Source organism: Panulirus ornatus, chromosome 57, assembly GCF_036320965.1.
Source record: "Panulirus ornatus isolate Po-2019 chromosome 57, ASM3632096v1, whole genome shotgun sequence".
Lineage (NCBI taxonomy): Eukaryota > Metazoa > Arthropoda > Malacostraca > Decapoda > Palinuridae > Panulirus > Panulirus ornatus.
Window position 1 is genome coordinate 30,376,076 of NC_092280.1, and position 23,888 is coordinate 30,399,963.

Genomic DNA, 23,888 nt, shown 5'->3' on the forward strand with positions numbered 1-23,888 from the left:
GGACCTCAAGCTTATGTTATTCCTATCAATGGTAGAATGAAATAGTGTTTTATAGATATATTCTAAAGACTTTTTATTCATAATTTAATAGATTTTGAAAATGGCTGTTGGGCTTAAGATGAGAACATTCTATAGTTTGTACCAAAATTATCAGTAAACTGTATTCCTTTTAACATCAGTGGAAAATGCTATTAAACACGCGTGTATCCCTAACTATAGATATTTAATAGCAATTGTTGCTTGTTCTCTTAAGCAAAGTATCAACTTATCTTTGATATCATTATTAATTATCAATTTTTTAGTTGTAATTTGTCATAGCCACGGGACTGGCAACACTGCTTCCACCGATGTAAACAAAGCTGCAGTCTGGAAGTCGACTGGGTAAATGTTGTTGTATATATTGATATATATGTGGTAAGTCAGGATGGATTTATCCTGTGTCACACATTTACATGTCTTGTAGTGGTTGTAGACAAAGAAGGGCACGGTAGTAAGGTGGGTAAGTCGTTTCTTTGGTCATTCCGGAGTTGTTTAGGTAGATGCTTGTGTACACCCTCACTTATTCTGAATGTCGACAGTTGAGGTTTGTATCAAAACCAGGTATTTAGTTCACATCAGAAATTCATTTGAATATACTGCAAACTCATAGATTAGCCCCGCATTGGATATTCAGTGAATTTGATCTGTAATGTTACTATGTTCTATAAAGAATGCTATGCCAATATTGCGGAGCACGATGCTGAACATTTCGTTGTATTAAATACTAAGTATTGAAATTTATATTCACGAGGGAAAGAATCAATCTCCTGGATCGTACCTCTAAATTTCCTGGCCATCGGGATTTTTCTTACTATTAAGTTTTTAGTTGAAATATATCAGTCACATCCATGATTAACTTTCTTACAAATGCTATCAAATAGCAACAGATAGATGTTGAACAAGTTTAATGTTGATATATTTTAACTGTGCTTTGGTTAATGTTGATATGCTTTAATTATATTTTGTTACCAGGTTAGGTTTTCATAGTCTATTGATTATTTCATTTCTTTTTGCTTTTACATTATTTAACTCCACTTTTTCTCATATACATTACCCATACTTTAGTAACTTTATTATATATCATCTAATAAAAATCATTGCTTCAAATCATGCTCTACAACCATAATGGTATTCTCTAATCACTAGCATTGTAGAACAGAATCACAGTATTCAAAGCTGAGAGCATTGCTCGGGTAATTACACTTTATCTTCTGTCCTCAATGAAAGTAGAATTTTCATATTACTAAAGAAACTCTCATACTAAGCTAGACTACACTTTTGCCATTTTTTTTCATATGATTTTCCTCAATACTGATGGTGAAGATATAATGAATTTCAAATTCATTAAGTTTTATATTGAGCCAAACAAGAGATTACCCTTGTCCAGGTTTGCCTTTACTGAAGCTTTTGTTACATTCAAAACCATTTTATTGTCATTTAGCTACAATGTATGATAATTTGAGTAAAAACAAATGCTTGTAATTGACAATTTTTGCCATGTTAAAAGATAGATGAAAAAGACTTGGGGTAAGAATTTACAGAAACAGATGAATTTGTATGTGACATGTATGGATCTGGAGAGGGCATATGAGAGAGAGGATAGATGTTTTGTGGAAGGTCTTAAGAGTATACTGTTGATGTGTGTTTGTTACAAAGGTATATGTGGAACAGAAAACGCATGCAGATTGGTTTGGGGAAAGCTGAGGTGTACTGAATGCATTCCATAAGATGAATTAGGGCATAGTGGAAGAATGGGATCAGATTTCAGTTGAGTTTCTCATAAAAAGGGTATGACATTTTTCATTGGTTATACACCCTGTTCAACATTTGTATGGACTAAGGTGAGGCCTGGTGTAATGCCTGTATAATGCCCTTGTTTAAAAGCAAGGGGGACAAGTGAATTTACAAAATACAAAGTTATAGGTCTTAAGAAAAGCATGTACATTGTGGTTAGTAAAACCATTCCACACAGGTAATGTTAAGATTTGTTTTCTTGATTGGTAGTATCCTTTATACAGATACTCCTTGACTTGCAATGGGGTTATGTTCCAATAAATCCATTGTAAATTGAAAATATCTTAAGTGAAAAATACTTTTAATACTCTACATCAGACCTACTGAACATCGTATCTTAGCCTAGCTTACCTTAAACATTTTTAGAATGATATGTATGGGATGTATTAAATCACGTTCAAAAGAAGCCAGATTTATGCACAGACCATTTTGTGATAAAGGAAGCAATTTATCTTTTACTAGCGTTTATATGTTTAATGAAAATAAGATTATATTCTTTATTTTTTGTAAATGTTCTGTGAGTGGAAATGTAAATGCATAGATGTCATGTATTATATAAGAATAAATATTTATATATTTAATGAAAATAAGGTTAAATTTTTTATTTTTGTAAATGTTCTGTGCATGGAAATAGAACATGAATGCATAGAAAGTCATGTATTACATAAGAATAAGTATAATATCTAAAAGAATCTGTAAATGATATGTATGGGATGTATAAAATCACATACAAAAGAAGCCAGATTTATGCACAAACCATTTTGTGATAAAGCAATTTCTCTTTCACTAGCATTTATATATTTAATGAAAATAAGGTTATATTTTAGATTTTTTTGTAAATGCTCTTTGTGTGAAAATAAAATGTAAATGCATAAGTATCGTGTATTATATAAGAATAATATGTAAAAGAATCTGTAAATGATATGTATGGCATTTATAAGATCATGTACAAAAGATGTATAGTATGTTTAGATATGTGTACAAGATCTTACTTCAAAAGTACCCATAATCATCTTTCTTTCTTTCTTTCATACTATTCGCCATTTCCCGCGATAGCGAGGTAGCGTTAAGAACAGAGGACTGGGTCTTTGAGGGAATATCCTCACCTGGCCCTCTTCTCTGTTCCTTCTTTTGGAAGAAAAAAAAAAAAAAAAAAACGAGAGGGGAGGATTTCCAGCCTCCCGCTCCCTTCCCTTTTAGTCGCCTTCTACGACACGCAGGGAATACGTGGGAAGTATTCTTTCTCCCCTATCCCCAGGGATTACATTAATAAGGAGCATCCATGCCGCCAGCCAGGGCCTTTGTCAAACTCACATCCCATGCACCAATATAGAGGAGGGTACTGTATGCTTTATAACTTTGATTTTTTAGGTATTTTCTCCAGTAATACATGATTTTTTAGGTATTTTCTCCAGTAATACATGATGCAGAAACATATTGTAAGGGAAAAAGAATTTTGGGAATGTACATTATTTTTGCATATGCTGAGCATCATTTCATACCACAGTCGTGAGTTAAAGGTTAAAGTGATCTCTACACTAGAATAGAGTGATTGTAATTAGTCCATTGATAAGATATTTTGTCGATGTTGATAAGTCTTTCTGAGGTGTCACTGAACTTGAAAATTACCTTTTTATTTTATTTTCTATTTCAGGGAAAGTAGAAGCAATTCAGTAATTTTTCAAGTTTATCCAAGGGTGTCTATGTTTGATATTAATTCATGATAAGGTTATAGAGTATTAATGTGATGTTAGCTTACGGTATGTATGAGCCTGTAAAACCACCCTTTTTAAATATTTGTTCAAATTTCTGTATTTGTTCTTGTGGGGAAGTGTACTGTCATGGGCTAATCTGGCCTCCTTTTGTGTCTCTCTCATGTAATGTAGCTAAAAAAGGGGTAGGTTTTCCACAGAAAATTTCATTGGAATAAAACTCTGAAAATTTTAAGAGAATTTTACTTTTTGTGAAATAAATTTCCCATTTGTGTTTCTGGTTGTAGGGTGGATCAAGTAGTTTTATTATGAGATTGCATTATAAAGTTATTTTTCAGTTTCTTATTATATATTTGTGATCTTATATTATCAGTCATAATAATTGTATTATTATTATTATTATTATTTTTTTTTTTTTTTTATACTTTGTCGCTGTCTCCCGCGTTTGCGAGGTAGCGCAAGGAAACAGACAAAAGAAATGCCCCCCCCCATACACATGTATATACATACGTCCACACACGCAAATATACATACCTACACAGCTTTCCATGGTTTACCCCAGACGCTTCACATGCCTTGATTCAATCCACTGACAGCTCGTCAACCCCGGTATACCACATCGCTCCAAATCACTCTATTCCTTGCCCTCCTTTCACCCTCCTGCATGTTCAGGCCCCGATCACACAAAATCTTTTTCACTCCATCTTTCCACCTCCAATTTGGTCTCCCTCTTCTCCTCGTTCCCTCCACCTCCGACACATATATCCTCTTGGTCAATCTTTCCTCACTCATTCTCTCCATGTGCCCAAACCACTTCAAAACACCCTCTTCTGCTCTCTCAACCACGCTCTTTTTATTTCCACACATCTCTCTTACCCTTACGTTACTCACTCGATCAAACCACCTCACACCACACATTGTCCTCAAACATCTCATTTCCAGCACATCCATCCTCCTGCGCACAACTCTATCCATAGCCCACGCCTCGCAACCATACAACATTGTTGGAACCACTATTCCTTCAAACATACCCATTTTTGCTTTCCGAGATAATGTTCTCGACTTCCACACATTCTTCAAGGCCCCCAGAATTTTCGCCCCCTCCCCCACCCTATGATCCACTTCCGCTTCCATGGTTCCATCCGCTGCCAGATCCACTCCCAGATATCTAAAACACTTCACTTCCTCCAGTTTTTCTCCATTCAAACTCACCTCCCAATTGACTTGACCCTCAACCCTACTGTACCTAATAACCTTGCTCTTATTCACATTTACTCTTAACTTTCTTCTTCCACACACTTTACCAAACTCAGTCACCAGCTTCTGCAGTTTCTCACATGAATCAGCCACCAGCGCTGTATCATCAGCGAACAACAACTGACTCACTTCCCAAGCTCTCTCATCCCCAACAGACTTCATACTTGCCCCTCTTTCCAAAACTCTTGCATATACCTCCCTAACAACCCCATCCATAAACAAATTAAACAACCATGGAGACATCACACACCCCTGCCGCAAACCTACATTCACTGAGAACCAATCACTTTCCTCTCTTCCTACACGTACACATGCCTTACATTCGCCATTTCCCGCGTTAGCGAGGTAGCGTCAAGAACAGAGGACTGGGCCTTGTTTGGAATATCCTCACCTGGCCCCCTCTGTTCCTTCTTTTGGGAAAAAAAAAAAAATGAGAGGGGAGGATTTCCAGCCCCCCGCTCCCTCCCCTTTTAGTCGCCTTCTACGACACGCAGGGAATACGTGGGAAGTATTCTTAATCCCCTATCCCCAGGGATAAAATTATTATTATTATTATTATTATTATTATTATTATTATTATTATTATTATGTATGTACATGTGTATATAGGATTGTTGGGCCATACTTCGTCTGTCTCCTTGTGCTACTTCGCTAACGCAGGAGATGGTGATTAAGTATAATAGATAGATATTATTATTATGATTATTATTATTATTATTATTCACCAGTGCTCCTATTTGTTCTCTTGTCTTATGCACTTTATTTACCTCCTTCCAAAACATCTTTTTATTCTCCCTAAAATTTAATGATACTCTCTCATCCCAATTCTCATTTGCACTCTTTTTCACCTCTTGCACCTTTCTCTTGACCTGCCTCTATCTTTTATACATCTCCCAGTCATTTGCACTATTTCCCTGCAAAAATCGTCCAAATACCTCTCTCTTCTCTTTCACTAATAATCTTACTTCTTACCACTTACTACCCTTTCTAATCTGCTCACCTCCCAAGCTTCTCATGCCACAAGCATCTTTTCTGCATGCCATCACTGCTTCCCTTTTACATCCCATTCCTCCCCCACTCCCCTTACGTCCTTTGCTCTCACCTTTTTTCCATTCTGCACTCAGTCTCTCCTGGTACTTCCTCACACAAGAGAATAAATGGGAACATCACTGAAGAGGGCTAATCGGGAGGTAATTACAAGTAGCGGTGATGTGAGAAGGAGATGGAGTGAGTATTTTGAAGGTTTGTTGAGTGTGTTAGATGATAGAGTGGTAGATATAGGGTGTTTTGGTCGAGGTGGTATGCAAAGTGAGAATGATTTGGTAAACAGAGAAGAGGTAGTGAAAGCTTTGTGGCAGATGAAATCCAGCAAGGCGGCAGGTTTGGATGGTATTGCAGTGGAATTTATTAAAAAAGGGGGTGACTGTATTGTTGGCTGGTTGGTGAGGATATTCAGTGTATGTATGGCTCATGGTGAGGTGCCTGAGGATTGGTGGAATGCATGCATAGTGCCATTGTACAAAGGCAAAGAGGATAATGGTGAGTGTTCAAATTACAGAGGTATAAGCTTGGTGAGTATTCTTGGGAAATTATATGGGAGGGTATTGATTGAGAGGGTGAAGGCATGTACAGAGCATCAGATTGGGGAAGAGCAGTGTGGTTTCAGAAGTGGTAGAGGATGTTTGGATCAGGTGTTTGCTTTGAAGAATGTATGTGAGAAATACTTAGAAAAACAAATGGATTTGTATGTAGCATTTATGGACCTGGAGAAGACATATGATAGAGTTGATAGAGATGCTCTGTGGAAGGTATTAAGAATATATGGTTTGGGAGGCAAGTTGCTAGAAGCAGTGAAAAGTTTTTATCAAGGATGCAAGGCATGTGTATGAGTAGGAAGAGAGGAAAGTAAATGATTCTCAGTGAATGTTGTTTTGAGGCAGGGGTGTGTGATGTCTCCATGGTTGTTTAATTTGTTTATGGATGGGGCTGTTAGGGAGGTGAATGCATGAGTTTTGGAGAGAGGGGTGAGTATGCAGTCTGTTGTGGATGAGAGAGCTTGGGAAGTGAGTCAGTTGTTGTTCGCTGATGATACGGCACTGGTGGCTGATTCATGTGAGAAACTGCAGAAGCTGGTGACTGAGTTTGGTAAAGTGTGTGAAAGAATAAAGCTGAGAGTAAATGTGAATAAGAGCAAGGTTATTAGGTACAGTAGGGTTAAGGAAGAAGTCAATTGGGAGGTAAGTTTGAATGGAGAAAAACTGGAGGAAGTGAAGTGAGTGGATTTGGCAGTCACTTCCGCCTCCATGGAACCATGGAGGCGGAAGTGACTTACAGGATGGGGGAGGGGCGAAAGTTCTGGGAGCGTTGAAAAATGTGTGGAAGGTGAGAATGTTATCTCGGAGAACAACAATGGGTATGTTTGAAGGAATGGTGGTTCCAACAATGTTATATGGTTGCGAGGTGTGGGCTATAGATAGGGTTGTGCAGAGGAGGGTGGATGTGTTGGAAATGAGATGTTTGATGACAATATGTGGTGTGAGGTGGTTTGATCGAATAAGTAATGAAGGGGTAAGAGAGATGTGTGGAAATAAAAAGAGTGTGGTTGAGAGAGCAGAAGATGGTGTATTGAAATGGTTTGGTCATATGGAGAGAATAAGTGAGGAAAGATTGTCAAAGAGGATATATGTGTCAGAGGTGAAGGCAACGAGAAGTGGGAGGCCAAATTAGAGGTGGAAGGATGGAGTGAAAAAGATTTTGAGCGATTGTGGCCTAAACATGCAGGAGGTTGAAAAGTGTGCAAGGAATAGAGTGAATTGGAATAATGTGGTATACTGGGGTCGACATGCTGTCAGTGGATTGAATCAGGGCATGTTAAGCGTCTGGGATAAACCATGGAAAGTTTTGTAGGGCCTGGATGTGGAAAGGGAGCTGTGGTTTTGGTGCATTATACATGACAACTAGAGACTGAGTGTGAACGAGTGTGGCCTTTGTTTTTTCCTAGCCCTACCTCACGTGTGTGCAGGGGAAGGGGGTTGTCATTTCATGTGTGGCAGGATGGCGACAGGAATGAATAAAGGCAGCAAGTATGAATTATGTACGTGTATATATGTATGTGTCTATGTATGTATATATATGTATATGTTGAAATGTATAGGTATGTGTGCGTGTGTGGACATGTATGTATATACATGTGTATGTGCGTGGATTTGGCCATTCTTTCGTCTGTTTCCTTGCACTACCTCGCTAATTCGGGGGACTGACAAAATATAATGTATAAAAAATATTATTATTATTGTTATTTTTATATATTTTACTTTTTTAACAGAGAATTGAGGAAGATGGCTGAAACAGAACCTATTAATAGTGACATGGTTACACGTTCAGTTAACTTCCATGGTCACCAACTTCTAAAGGAACTTACCGCTGCATATCCCAGAGAGGTAGAAGGATTGAACCTCAAGGATGTCGACTACAAAGTTTACAAAGCTCGAGTTCCAGAAGTCATGTATGTAACTTATATGTTTTATTTCTCATCTGTGAATAGCGTCCTGTGAGCATCTAAGAGAACAGTTGGTTAATGGGGGAATTAGAATACTCCTTTCACCCAAAATGAGGTATATCCATGACTGTTCAGTTCCTTCAACCATCGAAAATTATAAAAGGCTCTTGGGTGCTTGTTCAAAGGGACTTATTCAGTATAGTAAGTAACCCAAGCTTGTATGGCACTGAGGTGAGATGTTATAAGGTAGCTAGCCTCCACCTTCATTCATCTGTCATCTCTGATGTAGTATGGTCTAGTTGTTGGTGTGGTTTGGAGTGTCTTCAGTATTGTTTTTGGTCTTCTGGTAGCAGAGAGGTGAGTATTCTATATTCTTAGGGGGTTTACTATTACATGAAACTTAAGCACTGTTTTGCATTTTGAGAACTAGAAAGACAATATTAGCTTTAGCTGACATAAGTTGTTTTTGATGTGAGTTTGTTTTGATGATCAGCCTAACAGTGCTTTATATTTTGAGTGGTGTCTAGGGTTTACTGGACCACCCAAGGACTTTCCCTGTCAAGTTTGATTTAGATTGGCTCATTAGTTTATGAGAATATTGATATGTGAAGAGTTAATAAATGGATTACGACATGAGATGCCAACTGACAGCAAAACCTGACATGGTTTTTAGTTAGGTGAGCTAAAAAGTGATGGTAAAAGCTTTTGTGGCCTATTACCAGGAGACCTAATGAAAAATGTAGAATGGAAGAAGGAACCTTTCTTAGGAATGCAGTATATTTTCAATGTTTTGCAATTTTCACAGAAAATTTCTCAGGAAAACATTGGATTATTCATCCAGTCTTGTTTGTCTGTATCAGCAAGTAGCATATCCATTTGGATGAAGTTGATACTGCTCTCACATTCTAGGCTATCCACCAGAACTGAGAAGTTGGTACCTACCTTGGCTTTTTTAAAACCTTTCAGTGGATGAACATAGTGTTAGAGTGTCTTTGGCAATCTGTATATCCATCTGTATCTCCCTTAAGGGTGTGGCCTTGGCAAGATAGTCTCTATAATTGTTGAACTTTGCCACTTCTTGTCTGTAGTGCCTCACCTTTGACAGGCCACTGGCAGGGGGTAACTCTTGTGCAGTGTTTTCAGAGGCTACTACCAAATGTTCATATCAACTACTTCTACCTAATGTGTCTACTTAATGTTCCTATCTATTACTTCTACCTAATGCTCCTACCTACTACTCCCTAATGTTCCTGTCTCATCTTCCTACCCACTATCATCAACTGGTCTTACCATTTTGCTAAAAGGCAGGGCTAACACATAGCACTCACCACAGGAAAATCTAGAGTTACAAAGAATGAGTTGTGTGAGTTAAGTGTTATTTGCGATGAGTAGAGAGTGTATGTTTGTGGACAGAATGCCAGCAGTCCACTAGTGGGTGAGGCAGAAAGAAAAGACAGCTACCAGGTCAGAGGTGCTGGCTCACAAAGCAGCCATTACTAACTCTCAAAGTGCTCAGGTGGATGGTACCAGTAATATACCTCCTTAGTCAGGGGCTGCCTGCCTACTACAGCCATTCAACAAGTCCTTTGTTCAGCAATTATTTTTTACTGGTTACCCTTCCTTGTGTCTCTGAATATGCCACTTTTAGAAGGGATGGTCTAAAATAGGTTGCGAATCATCATTAGGGATAAGGTTTTCTCAATTTTTCATCAACTTTATCTTTAAATTCCTCCTCTTAGATGAGGGTATGCTCTCAACTGCTCAAAAGGCTCTCTCCTTTAGTGAGAAATGTTGGTTTTAAGGAATGAAAACCATTTTTCTACCATTGACAGAGCCTTATGAGCATTCGTTGATCTCCCTTTGCTTCATTTCCCCTTGCTCTTTGAAAAATGATTTCTTGATTCTTAACTGTAAAAAGTCTAAGACATATTTGCCATTGAATAATGGTGCCAGTTATCTGTCATGTTACTTCACCTTTGCACCATAGTGTCACATGCCTAGACAGGTAGTGTATAGTTTTTGAGAATGTGGATTTGCCAGCCTTGTTTGACTTATGCTTAGAGTAATTGAATGCAAATGGATATGCCTCATTTTATGGGATATAATGGTGTTGTAGCCATTAACACGCAAGTGCTCTCTTAAGTGCTCATGGGACTCTACCTATGGTAAAATTTTCCCTTCAGAACGTACATTTAGGATCCCGCTTTCAGTGTTGTGCTGAGAGAGTATCATTAAATTTTAGGGAGAATGAAAAGATGTTTTGGAAGGAGGTAAATAAAGTGCGTAAGACAAGTGAAGGTGGCTAATAGGGAGGTGATAACAAGTAGTGGTGATATGAGAAGGAGATGGAGTGAGTATTTTGAAGGTTTGTTGAATGTGTTTGATGATAGAGTGGCAGATATAGGGTGTTTTGGTCGAGGTGGTGTGCAAAGTGAGAGGGTTAGGAAGAATGATTTGGTAAACAGAGAAGAGGTAGTAAAAGCTTTGCAGAAGATGAAAGCCGGCAAGGCAGCAGGTTTGGATGGTATTGCAGTGGAATTGATTAAAAAAGGGGGTGACTGTATTGTTGACTGGTTGGTAAGGTTATTTAATGTATGTATGACTCATGGTGAGGTGCCTGAGGATTGGCGGAATGCTTGCATAGTGCCATTGTACAAAGGCAAAGGGGATAAAAGTGAGTGCTCAAACTACAGAGTATAGGTTTGTTGAGTATTCCTGGTAAATTATATGGGAGGGTATTGATTGAGAGGGTGAGGGCATGTACAGAGCATCAGACTGGGGAAGAGCAGTGTGGTTTCAGAAGTGGTAGAAGATGTGTGGATCAGGTGTTTACTTTGAAGAGTGTATGTGAGAAATACTTAGAATAACAAATGGATCTGCATGTAGCATTTATGGATCTGGAGAAAGCATATGATAGAGTTGATAGAGATGCTCTGTGGAAGGTATTAAGAATATATGGTGTGGGAGGCAAGTTGTTAGAAGCAGTGAAAAGTTTTTATCGAGGATGCAAGGCATGTGTACGTGTAGGAAGAGAGGAAAGTGATTGGTTCTCAGTGAATGTTGGTTTGCGGCAGGGATGCGTGATGTCTCCATGGTTGTTTAATTTGTTTATGGATGGGGTTGTAAGGGATTTGAATGCCAAAGTTTTGGAAAGAGGGGCAAGTATGCAGTCTGTTGTGGATGAGAGAGCTTGGGAAGTGAGTCAGTTGTTGTTCGCTGATGATACAGCCCTGGAGGCTGTTTCAGGTGAGAAACTGCAGAAGCTGGTGACTGAGTTTGGTAAAGTGTGTGAAAGAAGAAAGCTGAGAGTAAATGTGAATAAGAGCAAGGTTATGAGGTACAGTAGGGTTGAGGGTCAAGTCAATTGGGAGGTAAGTTTGAATGGAGAAAAACTGGAGGAAATGAAGTGTTTTAGATATCTGGGAGTGGATTTGGCAGCGGATGGAACCATGGAAGCAGAAGTGAATCATAGGGTGGGGGAGGGGGCAAAAGTTCTGGGAGCATTGAAAAATGTTTGGGAATCGAGAATGTTATCTTGGAAAGCAAAAATAGGTATGTTTGAAGGAATAGTTGTTCCAACAATGTTGTATGGTTGCAAGGTGTGGGCTATACATGGAGTTGTGCGGAGGAGGGTGGATGTGCTGGAAATGAGATGTTTAAGGACAATATATGGTGTGAGGTGGTTTGATCGAGTAAGTAATGAAAGGGTAAGAGAGATGTATGGTTGAGAGAGCAGAAGAAGGTGTTTTGAAATGGTTTGGGCACATGGAGAGAATGAGCGAGGAAAGATTGACAAAGAGGATATATGTGTCAGAAGTGGAGGGAACGAGGAGAAGTGGGAGACCAAATTGGAGGTGGAAAGATGGATTGAAAAAGATTTTGAGTGATCAGGGCCTGAACATGCAGGAGGGTGAAAGGCATGCAAGGAATAGAGTGAATTGGGATGATGTGGTATACCGGGGTTGACGTGCTGTCAATGGATTGAACCAGGGCATATAAAGCGTCTAGGGTTAAACATGGAAAGTTTAGTGGGGCCTGGATGTGGAAAGGGAGCTGTGGTTCCAGTGCATTATACATGATAGCTAGAGTCTGAGTTTGAACAAATGTGGCCTTTGTTGTCTTTTTCTAGCACCACTTCGTGCACATCCGGGGGGAGGGGGTTGTCATTTCACGTGTGGCGGGGTGGCGACGGGAATGAATAAGGGCAGACAGTATGAATTATGTACATGTGTATATATGTATATGTCTGTGTTTGTATATATATGTATACATTGAGATGTATAGGTGTGTATATGTGCGTATGTGTACGTGTATATATATACATGTATATGTAGGTGGGTTGGGCCATTCTTTCATCTGTTTCCTTGCGCTACCTCGCTAACGCGGGAGACAGTGACAAAGTATGATAAATAGATAAATATAAGGTTGACAAATGTGGGTATATGATCGATGTCTAGTCATCAGTGACATGAATGATATGTCTGAATACTAGTGACACACAATAAAATCAGTATTATACTTACAGTGTTTCATATGCATTTTGAGTATAAAAAAAAACAAATGGGTAGATTTGATAATGCTCATGATTGTGTAAAAAAAAAACACTTTTAGAGTTAATATGGGTGTTTTTAGTGTTTTCAAAACCTTAATTTCATCCATTTTATATCATTCACATTAGCTGTTACAGTGCAGTTACACAAATGTTCTGTGGAACACTCTTGAAATTCCTTATTTTGTATTTTTTGTCATTTCAGGAAACAGAGTAATTATAGACGTCATGAGCTACTTAATTTTATCACCAATAAATGTATGAGTTTGTTTCTTCCACGGGAAGTGAATCCATTGGCTGAAGAAGGTGAAGATGATTATGGCACAAAAAGTAAGTTTTCCTTTGTTGCTAGGTGGCTCTCCTGTGTTATATAGTAGGTCTCTCCTGTGTCTCATATGTTACGTCTAATGTTTTTCTGATTGTATTATACTGTAGCGTCCTTATATGTAAACATACATTTAACTAAATTGGTAGGTTGCAGTTGTGTTATGGGAGAAATTATTGAGACTGTCTGATTTTTCTTTTGGGAACACCTATATGTTTGTACTTTGACACCAGTGATGACAAAAATCATATCAACTTGATAGTGAAGTGAGCTACATTATGCTGTCATTGGTAAAAAAAAATTCACAATTTTTTAGTAGAGTTTTTGATTTAGAGAAGCTGTTGTCTTTCTTATTATATTTGTTTCAACAGTATGACTTACAGTGATATATTACTCTCATGCAAACCTATTCACTCTGAAGAGATATGTTCATTTTACCTTTTTTTATGTCTTACAATGAGATATGATTCATATGCAAACCTTTTCACTCACAAGAAATGTACAAGAAATGTGTTCTTTTTACCTTGTTTTTATTGCGTAACTTTTGACATTTTTTAAGTATGTTATGTGATTAGACAGGGAATGCCAAGTAGACTGAGTGTTGGATGGTATTTGGGAAACAAACAAGAATATCAGGTGTGAGAGTGTGGATTAGTGAATGGCATTGTAGCATAGCATAACTTAAAAGTTTGAACAGTACTTCTTTCACATAATAGGCAGTTTTGTTGAACAGATACAGTAAACTAATTTTGCCAATTGATATTATTTCAGATAGACGTGATCATCTTCCTCCTCTTGAGTATTTCTTGAAAGCAGATCCTCATATCAGAGAAAATATGTTCTTTAAGGTATGGGAAACTATCTACCTTTCTATCAGTGTGTCTATCTGAAAGGAGAAAGTTGAGAGCAAATGTGAATAAGAGCAAGGTTATTAGGTTTAGCAGGGTTGAGGGCATGTTAAGCTTCTGGGGTAAACCATGGAAAGGTCTGTGGGGCCTGGATGTGGATTGGGAGCTGTGGTTTCGGTGCATTATACATGACAGCTAGAGACTGATTGTGAACGAATGTGGCCTTTCTGTCTGTTTTCCTGGTGCTACCTTGCTGAAGGGGGGGGTAACAATGCTGCTTCCTGTGGGGTGGAATAATGACAGGAATGGATGAAGGCAAGGAAGTATGAATATATACATGTGTATATATTTATATATCTGTGTAACTGTTTAATTGAACATACAGGAGGGTGAAAGGCGTGCAAGAAATAGAGTGAATTGGAACGATGTGGTATACCAGGGTTTACATGTAGTCAGTGCATTGAACTAGGGCATGTGAAGTGTTTGGGGTAAACCATGGATAGTTTTGTGGGGCCTGGATATGGAAAGGGAGCTTTGTTTCAATGCCTTACGCATGACAGCTAGAGACTGAGTGTAAACAAATGTGGCCTTTGTTATCTTTTCCTGGCGCTTCCTCGCACACGTGTGGGGGAAGGGGGGTGCCATTTTATGTGTGGCTGGATGGTGACGGGAATAGATGAAGGCAGCAAGTATGAATATGTACATTTGTATATATGTATATGTCTGTATGTATATGTATGTATACGTTGAAATGTATAGATATGTATATGTGCATGTGTGGGCGTTTATGTGTGTGTATGTGGGTGGGTTGGGCCATTCTTTCATCTGTTTCCTTGCGCTACCTCGCTAACGCGGGAGACAGCGGCAAAGTATAATATAATGTGATATAAAACATTGATTTGCATATGTATGTTCTTTCTTTTTTTTCAAACTATTCGCCATTTCCTGCGTTAGCAAGGTAGCGTTATGAACAGAGGACTGGGCTTTTGAGGGAATATACTCATCTGGCCCCCTTCTCTGTTCCTTCTTTTGGAAAAAAAAAAAAGAAGAATCATATGTATGTATATGTGCATATATGGGCATTAATGTGTATATGAGTGGATGGTCCATTCTTCGTCTGTTTCCAGGTGCAATCTTGCTGACGCGGGAAACAGCAATAAAGTATTATAAATGAATATATGAATAAGGTTAAATGGAGAAAAAGTAGTGGAAGTGAAGTGTTTTAGTTGTCTGGAAAACTCATTACTGCTTGGCTGCCACCAACACTTAGAATTGGCCATTCTGGTAAACAATATGTTTCTCATAGACTTGGAATATTGTACTAAATTCATAAGAGAAAGTAATGGTTTTGATAGTTTTTTATATAAAGAAAAATTGAAGTTTTTTATGTACTTAGGATTTGTTGATAATATGTTTTTCCTAAACAAGGAAGGATTAAGTAAGTCATAAGAATAAGTAATGGATTTTATATTTCTGTTCCCCATTCATAGACAGGAAAATTTGTTTCACTCCCTTTGCTGACTGGGGAGGCTTAAAAGATATACTGTGTTCAGAAAGGCTTAAGTTAACAAAAGAAAAAATAGACAGCCACACTTATTTTTGAAGCCTCTGAATTGTTGATTCGTAGCATCATCTTATGCTGTTTTAAGTCAGGATGTTAGTACAGTACTTCCCCAGCAGTTGTTGTCTAGAACCAACCACTGTTTGAGGGATTATTTGATTGTGTGAAGCCTGCCAGCTGACACCATAGGACCTTAAATTTTTTTTGAGCATGTGATGTTAGTGCCACTGCTTGACATTTTTACGGAACTAACTTGCTTCCTTAGGATTACTTCTTAATCCCTGCTCTTTCCTTCACAAGTTACTCATCAGATGTCTTATATGCAATTTGCCTTTGTGGAACATGGTATTTGATGTGAAACTAAAGCTTCAGATATCAAAGGCCAAAACTTTGAAATATGGAAAGGGACTAGGAATGGGCTCGAGTTGGACTAAAGTCCAACTCGAGTCACGTTCAGTGAAAATTTGCAATCAGAAATAAGTTGTACATCTCGTTTACATATCATATTGATTGGTTGCATCATTTCAGCTTTAACTTACTTTAGGGAAAGCTTGGGAGTAAGTTCAGCCATAACACACTTATTCTGGATTATGTTTCAGACAGTGAAACGTGGAGATATACTTTTTGTACGAGTGGTTACTTATGTCCGTAAGGTTCTCCATTTAGTGAAGGTGTATGCAACAATGGGAAGCAGTGTTCGTGATCTTAGCTGTACAGATATCAAGGTAAGTCACTCATAACCAGAGAGAGAATGTTATATATCCTCTGTGTTTATCATCTGCTTGTTGATATTCTTTCATTGTATTCTTTCAAGTAGAGTGACTGAAACTGAACATGATATTCAAGGTGGGGATGCACCAATGAGAAAAATTTCCCTTGGCCATTCCTGTTCTGAGGCCATTTAGACAAGAGATTAGGATATCAATCTTGAAAAAATTCATCTTTCTCAGACTTCCATTCAGCTTTTATTGTTGCCTGTAATCATTGCAAGTAAGTTACCTGAGAGGCAAAGTGTTCCCTTATTCAGAGGAAGTGCGATAACCTCTCCTTGTCATCCACAGATAGGTCTTTCTGGTCTTTTATCCAAAGGCTTTGCTGATAACTTATGTCACTCTACCTTTTGTTCACCTTTCTGTTCTGACGGTACTATGGCTGTCTTCCTCGGAGACAAAGCAACTCTGGTTTCTGTTTCTTTTCCCACCCCACCTTGGATGACTCTAACATTCCTTCACCACCTGATGTTCCTCTTTGTAATCCTATTCTCTTTCCTGTAATCTATTTTTAGACTGTTCAAAAAGCACTTTTCTCTGTGAACACATGCTAGGTTTATGTACGGCTTTTGCTATCAAAGAATTTGACAAATACAAGTAGCACTCATTCCTTTTTCATCAGTTTCAGTTGCATTTTTACATAAGATTCACAGTTTTGGGGTGGCCATCAGTGACTGTTAATGACTGTATCTTTTAGAATTATGCTAGTATGGGCAAAAATTATCTCTTTAGATTTCCTACTACTGTTACAGTAATTCATACTGTGTTTAAGTGTTGTTCAGAATGATCATGTAGGAATACAAATTGGTAAGCTCTTTACTCATTGGAGCTGTTTCTCTTTCCACTTGATTAAATGCAGTACTTCTTGGTACATTTGAAGCCACAAACATAGCTAGTTGTTTGGTTAGTTATATGGGATTTAGGCCTATGAAGTGTTAGGGTTATAAAGGCCATCATCATAAAGTTACAACACTACCTGAAAAATCTTTGACACATTCTTTGGGTATCCAAGATATTTTTAAGATCGCACATGCCCATATCGCATGTATGACCCTTCAGCAAACATGACTGGTTGTTTGGTGGATTGACTGATCATTTGGCTTATCAACTGCCAGGGTCTTTAAGCCTGCTAGTATCAACTAACAGCAATTACAAGAAAATCTTTTAACACCTTCAGGTGTTAAAGATAATTGTAAGGCCACATACACTCTAACTGCATTTTCTTTTTATATTGAAGGCTCCAGCCATAGACAAAAGTCCACTTCAAGGCCAGGCCTTAGTTGAAATAAAAGAGAATTATGAAACAGAAAAAGAAAAGACAAGGGAGAGTATTTACAAATTTTGGAAGTGAAAAACCTGTCTTTTACAGTGTGCCAGGTCATAGTTATGGGAAAGACATGAGAAGGTAGAGAGTTCCAAAGCTTTGATGCGTAGGGAAATAAGCAGTTGTCAAAACAGCCCACCCTTGAGTTGCCGATGGCCACACAGTAATCATGTGATGCAGCAGCTTGCCAAGTATTGCATGGTTTAGCTGGTGGTGTGGGTACACAAGCAGCCAGTTTTCAGGAGCAAAAACCTAAGTAATACCTATCGAAGAGGGAAGGTGAACCAACATTGCAGCGTAGGGCAAGAGGGTCAAGTTGGAAGTTAGCCTGAGACAGTTTATACATTGCACCACTTTCAACTTAACTCTGTTAAGTAAGGATGCAGAGCTGAACCACCCCACATGTGAGTGCAGTACTCAATACAAGGACAAATGAAGACTGTAGAAAGGGAGCAACTGTTCAGAAGAAAAGAAGTTTAGACTGAAACAGGACACCCAGTTTCTTAGAAGCAGACTTAGGTATTCCTGTAATGTGGGGTTTCCAAGAAAGAGTGGATGTTACAGTAATATCAAGTATGTTCATTAGGTCAAGAGGTGCAATTACAGAACCATCAAAGGAGAGATGAGAGTTGTGAGGAGTTTTCGATTGAGAGATGTTTAGAAACTGGGTCTTGGAGGCATTACACTTAACAAGATGTTGTCTACCCCGTTGAGATATCCTGTTGAAGTCTGAGCTTATTGAGGGAGCTGTGTCATGATGAGATCCAGATCGATTGAGAGAAGAGGGAGCAGAATTGAAGGATGTGGATGGATGCATTGTTGAGTCATCAGCATATGAGTGCATTGGATTATTTTTGAGGGAGAGGAAATAGTTGGGAAAAAGGAGAAAAAGTGTAGGGGACAGAACAGAACTTTGAGGGATACCACTGTTGATGGAGAAAAGGAGGGAGGCTGATTCATCAACAGCCACAGGGATAGATTAGCTAGATAGGAAGCTTGATATGAAGGAGCCAAGTGAGGGAGGGAGGTTAGAGATGAGATCCTGATGCCACACCCTGTCAAAAGCTTTGATATGTCAGGGCAACTACGCATGACTCCCCCAAATCTTTCAGGGATGATGACCAGACATTAATAAGAGAGGAAAGAATATCACCAATGGATCTTGCCTTATGAAAGCCATACTGGTGACCAGAGAGAAGACTGATTTTTGAGGATATGGAATTTGAGGAGGGATTCGAAGACTTTGGAATTGGTAGATGCCAAAGCAATAGGATGATGGTTAGAGAGATCACAATGGTCCCCCTTTTTAGGGATGGGATGTATCGGTGCATGCTCCCAAGGAGAAGGGAAAGTTTTTTTTTTTTTAAATAGAAACAGAACAGATAAGTGAGCACAGGAGCAAGTTCAGAGGCAAACTCTTTCAGTGCATGGGGATGGATGTCATCAGGACCATAATCCTTGCTTGCCTCCAGAGAAAGAAGAGCTTTTTGGACAGTGCAAAAGAGATTACAGGAAGGAGCATAGGGTTAGTAGAAGGAGCATCAGGGGCTGATGGAATGTTAGAGTCATCCAAGGGTGTAGTTAGGGAAGGAATTGGAACCAGAGTTGCTTTGTCTTCAGGAGAGACAGCTATAGTACTGATAGAACAGAAAAGTCCAGGATAGGTAGAGTGACAGAAGTTGTTAGAGATGCCCATAGCTAAAGACAGAAAGACATATTGGTGGATGTCAAGGAGAAGTTATCATACTTCCTTTGAATAAAGGAACGCTCTATTTCATGGATAATGTACTTGATTATGGGCAGTGATAAAGCTGAATGGGAGTTAGAGGAAAGAGAGTTTTTCCAAGCCCATTATGCCTGATCTCTTAACTGAATAGCTTCAGAACAGGAACAGTTGAACCATGGATTGGATGAAGAATTCTTTTTGGGAGAAGTGGAGATAAATGCTTCCATTCCCTCAAGAATAACCTCTGCTTTGTGTTTAGCGGAGCCAGAAGCATCACTACATAAGAGACAGTACTATACCCAAGGAAAGTCAGAAAAGAAGTTAAGTTATTCCTGTCAGCTTTGTTGAGGTGCCAGTATTTACACTTAGAAGAGTCTGCTGGAGGGGTAGGTGCCATTAGAATAGATATATTTATGAGAGTGTGATCAGATGAACCAATTTGGGAGCAAGATTGTGTATTTACAGTGGGATGGACAAGATGTGAAAAACAAATACAGAATATTAGGAGAGTGGTCTTAGCAGTCAGGAATATGGGTGTGATGGAAGATGATTTGCTCTAAATCATTGTGGATGGAGAACATGAGAGCTTCATTCCCTCTGTCATCAGTATGGGAGGAATTCATCCATTCCCTATCATGAACCTTGAAATCCCTGAGGAAGAAGATCACCTTGCTGGTGAGAGGCTGTCAGTCTCATGGCAGGAGTTTAGATAGTGGATGAAAGATATAGAATTTGTAGAATTAGTAGAGCAAAAGGCAAAACAGGAAAAGTGTGGTATACAGACCTTGGGCCACATAACATCAAAGACTGGGGACTCAGGGTCCTTGGGGCATGCATCAGGCATGTTGATTTTGGAATCTGATTTGAACTTTTAAAAGTGGCCTTCTGGACACTTGATGGTTTTCTCATATCAGCAGTTTTCATTAGGCCTTCCAGCTGCTGTCAACATGAATATGGGTTTAACCACTCCCTCTATTCTTTAAGAACTTGTATTTTTTCATATCAGCTTAATGCGATTTTTAATCTGAGAAGAATGCTATGCACTTTAATTGCTGTATATGTTAAACCAAAGTATAAAACAGTTAGTCTTCCAAATTAACAATCCTTTAATGTTAATAGAAGTAGCCACTGATAGGTTGAGTTTGTATTTTGATGTCACAATCATGATCTGATAGTTGAAATTGGCACTCCATATTCATGAATAGATCTTATTTGTTTGTGGAAGTAAGGCCATTTGGAACCTTTGCTTTATTGTCTTGAGCATGGAACTTCATTTGGGTCCAAAATTCTAGCTGTTTCTTCTTTCATCGATTGAAATATTGTTTGCGTTGGCAAACATTGTATACGATGGGAAGAGTACATTGTAGATTAAGAGCATGTCAGTGTGATGGGCTGTGTATTTGGGTATTTGAATTTCATGGCAGCAGATGAAGATACACAGAGGTAGAGGACAATTCATACTCATTTCAAAGTTTCAGTCATATTTTCAAAAACTCGCACACCTGGTTTTTTTACCATTTCATATAAGGCCTCATCAGCTGAACCTTACAACATATCTGCAGTATTCTTTTGTTGGCAACCCCAATTTACTTTTAAAAGTGGAACCCTTTGTAAGAATGTTTTTTACTGTCATCAGGCACACTATTTTTTTCTCTTCTGATTTTCAAGTACTCTTCTCACATTGTGTTTTACTTCCTTTTTTTTTCTATCCTTTTCTAACAGAGTTTTTGCATTAAGAAAATGATTAACTCTTGATTTGGTAGTCATTCTATGAGATGTATTTAAGTGGGAAAATATTGTTTTGGGAGATGACTGTGAATTATGATTTTTTCATTATATGTGTGCCAGTGTAACAGATTAAGCTAGAATATGAAGGCCAAATACAGTACAGACAAAATTGAACTTGTGGTCGTACCTTTGCATCCCCCTTGTGGTCATCTGTGGTCATACTCCCTTAACTCCCCACCTCTAGTAGTGACATTTTGATTATTAAATGACCTCTTAAAGACCACTTCATAATTTTTTGGGAATCACTGAGTCATGTGTTATTGTCTTTGCTGTGTGATTTATTAGCCCTAGCTTAGAATTGATAAGAACTAGCAAAGGCAAAGTTTATTTTGTTTTATTTGCCAGGCTCATCTCCGCATTGAAGATACTGAACCAACACCAGCAGATAAGGATGATCATGGACGATGGCTTATGCGAACTAGGTTGTGTGTAGAGGTGCTAGCAGTAGATGCTAGTGATAAGTACCTGCTTGTGGGGACAAATGGAGTCACTCTTGAACCACATCTTAAGGATGTCATCAAACTTGGCAAGGTTACTTTGAATGATCGACCACCCATAATCAGGTAAAGGGGCTTTGGATTGCAGAATAACTGATTTATACTTTTTTTTTTAAGTCATAGACGTTATGTCGAATTTTTTGAGCTGCGCCATAATTTTTTTTAAGTTCAGTATATGATTTAGTGTATGACATTTGAGGATTTTAGGTAGAAATTTCCTTAATGTCATTAACATTAAAGATTCACAAATATATCAGTGAGAATAGTGTCAGAATTAATGTTGTTGTTTGTAGATGACCTTTTTGACTGGAGTACTGATTTACTGATGTAATAATGAGACTAATTGTACCATTTATTTGATATTCATTTCATTGAAATATTTCTAATATGCTTCATTAAGACCTTTGAAATGTCTTTGCCTTTGCATCATAATAGAATTATTAAGAATATGTATTTCTGGTAGTGCAATGGAAGAGCAGAGTATCCAGTCCTATGCTCAAACTTTGGAAGAACTGACTGCCTTCAAAAATCCACGAAGTATTAGGCATCTTGCTAGCAAGTTTGACATTGACTTGTTTTCACATTCATCACTAATGGAGACACTGAAGTAAGTAAGATTTATTCTATATGGTATAGGTGCTCTTTGCAGGTAGAATAGATAAAAAAAATTAAAATTTTCTGTAGAAATAGTGATCCCAGTTATTGATTTGAGAATTGATAACTATTGTGGACTCAGTTTGCATATCATTATGAAAGAGAAAATATATGAAATGTGAAAGTGTCAGTTGTAGTTCTTTAAAAGTTTCTGCCTTTAGATGATACATTCTCTTTAAGGACCAGGTGACCAGTAATACATTTATCATTACATGAATTTAGATTGGGTGGAAGATATTGGAAATATATTGTGCTACTGTACAGATTCAAATGAAATTTAGATTTTTTTTTAGCAAGAAGCAACAGATCTTGATTAAATGTTTTGACATTTTTTTTAATGGTGATCAACATTATGGGGAAAAAACATGCCATAGTCAGAGGCCATCTAGGTTGAAAGGAAGAAAGTTAGAGAAAAAGAATATAGAAATTAATTAGGTCTGAGCAGGTTTTTGTTCACCTGACTTTTAAAAGTAGAAGAGTAAAGATGAAAGGATGAAGAGAATTCCATAGCTTAACTGTTTCAGGGAAGGAAGTATCATGACATTCAGTCCTTGAGTGGCTGGTTTCCTTACAGAAACTGTAGGAAGCAGTGACCAGGCGTATGCCTTGGGTTCAAGCCTCAGTAGCAAGTACACATGCAGACAGCTCATGAGATATTGGCCAAAATAAACCTGCAAAACAAGGAAAGCAGGAACAGTGTGGTGTACAGAAAGGGATGATTGGAGAGAGGTGGTGCCAGGAGAAGTTATAAGATGTAAGACTTTTGATTCCACCCTTGTTAATATAGAGGCAGTGGAGGAGTCACCTCAGCTATGTGAACAGCATTCTTTGCTAGGATGAATAACCCCCATGTAGTTAAGACATAGCTTATTACAAGAAAAATTATTATGGCACTTGTTCGACACCTCCAGCTTCAAGGAAGCAAACTTTCTGATGTTGATCATGTGGGGTTTCCAGGATAGGGTGGATGATGTGGTTATGCCCAGCATCTTTGATATTGCAAGGTTAAATTGTTTTTTTTAACACTGTACATAAGTAAACGTGTGACTCTTAGAAAAAATGTAGGGAGAAATTGCATTTTATCACTGTTATAGTAGATTTAACGAGGCTCAGAGATGTTGCAGAGATCCCAGTTCAGAGAGGATGTATGCTCAGTATGATAAAGAGAATGAGTACTAGAAGGAGGGAAGGTAAGATGAGTTGAAGTGTGTAAAGGGGAATCATCAGTGTGAGAGTGAATATGGTTACAAGTTGAAGAGAGATCATTTATGGAGACAAGAAAGAGAGTAAGCATTAGGACATAACTCAAATGAACACCATTGTTGATAGGGTAAGAGAGGCAAGTTACTCTTTACTCTTAAGACATTTGCAAACCATTCTTTCTCTTTACCCTTGAATTTAGTTTTACTTGGAGTCAGATCATCCAAGTTTCTCTCCTCAAACATACTACCTACCTCTCATCTTGGTTTCATCCACACTTATTTAGACACCTTAGCCTGAACCTTTAGGGAGGATGAGCCTCCCTGCCTGGCTCCTTCTTCTGTT

General features: G+C 38.3%; 1 protein-coding gene across 5 annotated transcripts in view; it reads left to right on the forward strand.

Annotated features, from left to right (window-relative positions):
• The window catches only part of LOC139766398 (uncharacterized), a 72,473-nt gene that overhangs the window by 4,763 nt on the left and 43,822 nt on the right, over window positions 1–23,888 (forward strand). For 2 of the 5 annotated variants that reach the window (XM_071694990.1, XM_071694994.1), the window contains exons 2-7: window positions 8,128–8,307; window positions 13,056–13,180; window positions 13,947–14,023; window positions 16,184–16,309; window positions 21,538–21,755; window positions 22,153–22,296. In XM_071694990.1, coding sequence (XP_071551091.1) covers window positions 8,128–8,307; window positions 13,056–13,180; window positions 13,947–14,023; window positions 16,184–16,309; window positions 21,538–21,755; window positions 22,153–22,296 — 870 coding nt within the window. Of the gene's footprint in view, window positions 1–304; window positions 415–5,930; window positions 6,030–8,127; window positions 8,308–13,055; window positions 13,181–13,946; window positions 14,024–16,183; window positions 16,310–21,537; window positions 21,756–22,152; window positions 22,297–23,888 lie in introns of those variants that run through there. The other 3 variants (XM_071694992.1, XM_071694995.1, XM_071694991.1) reach the window with 3 other exon arrangements.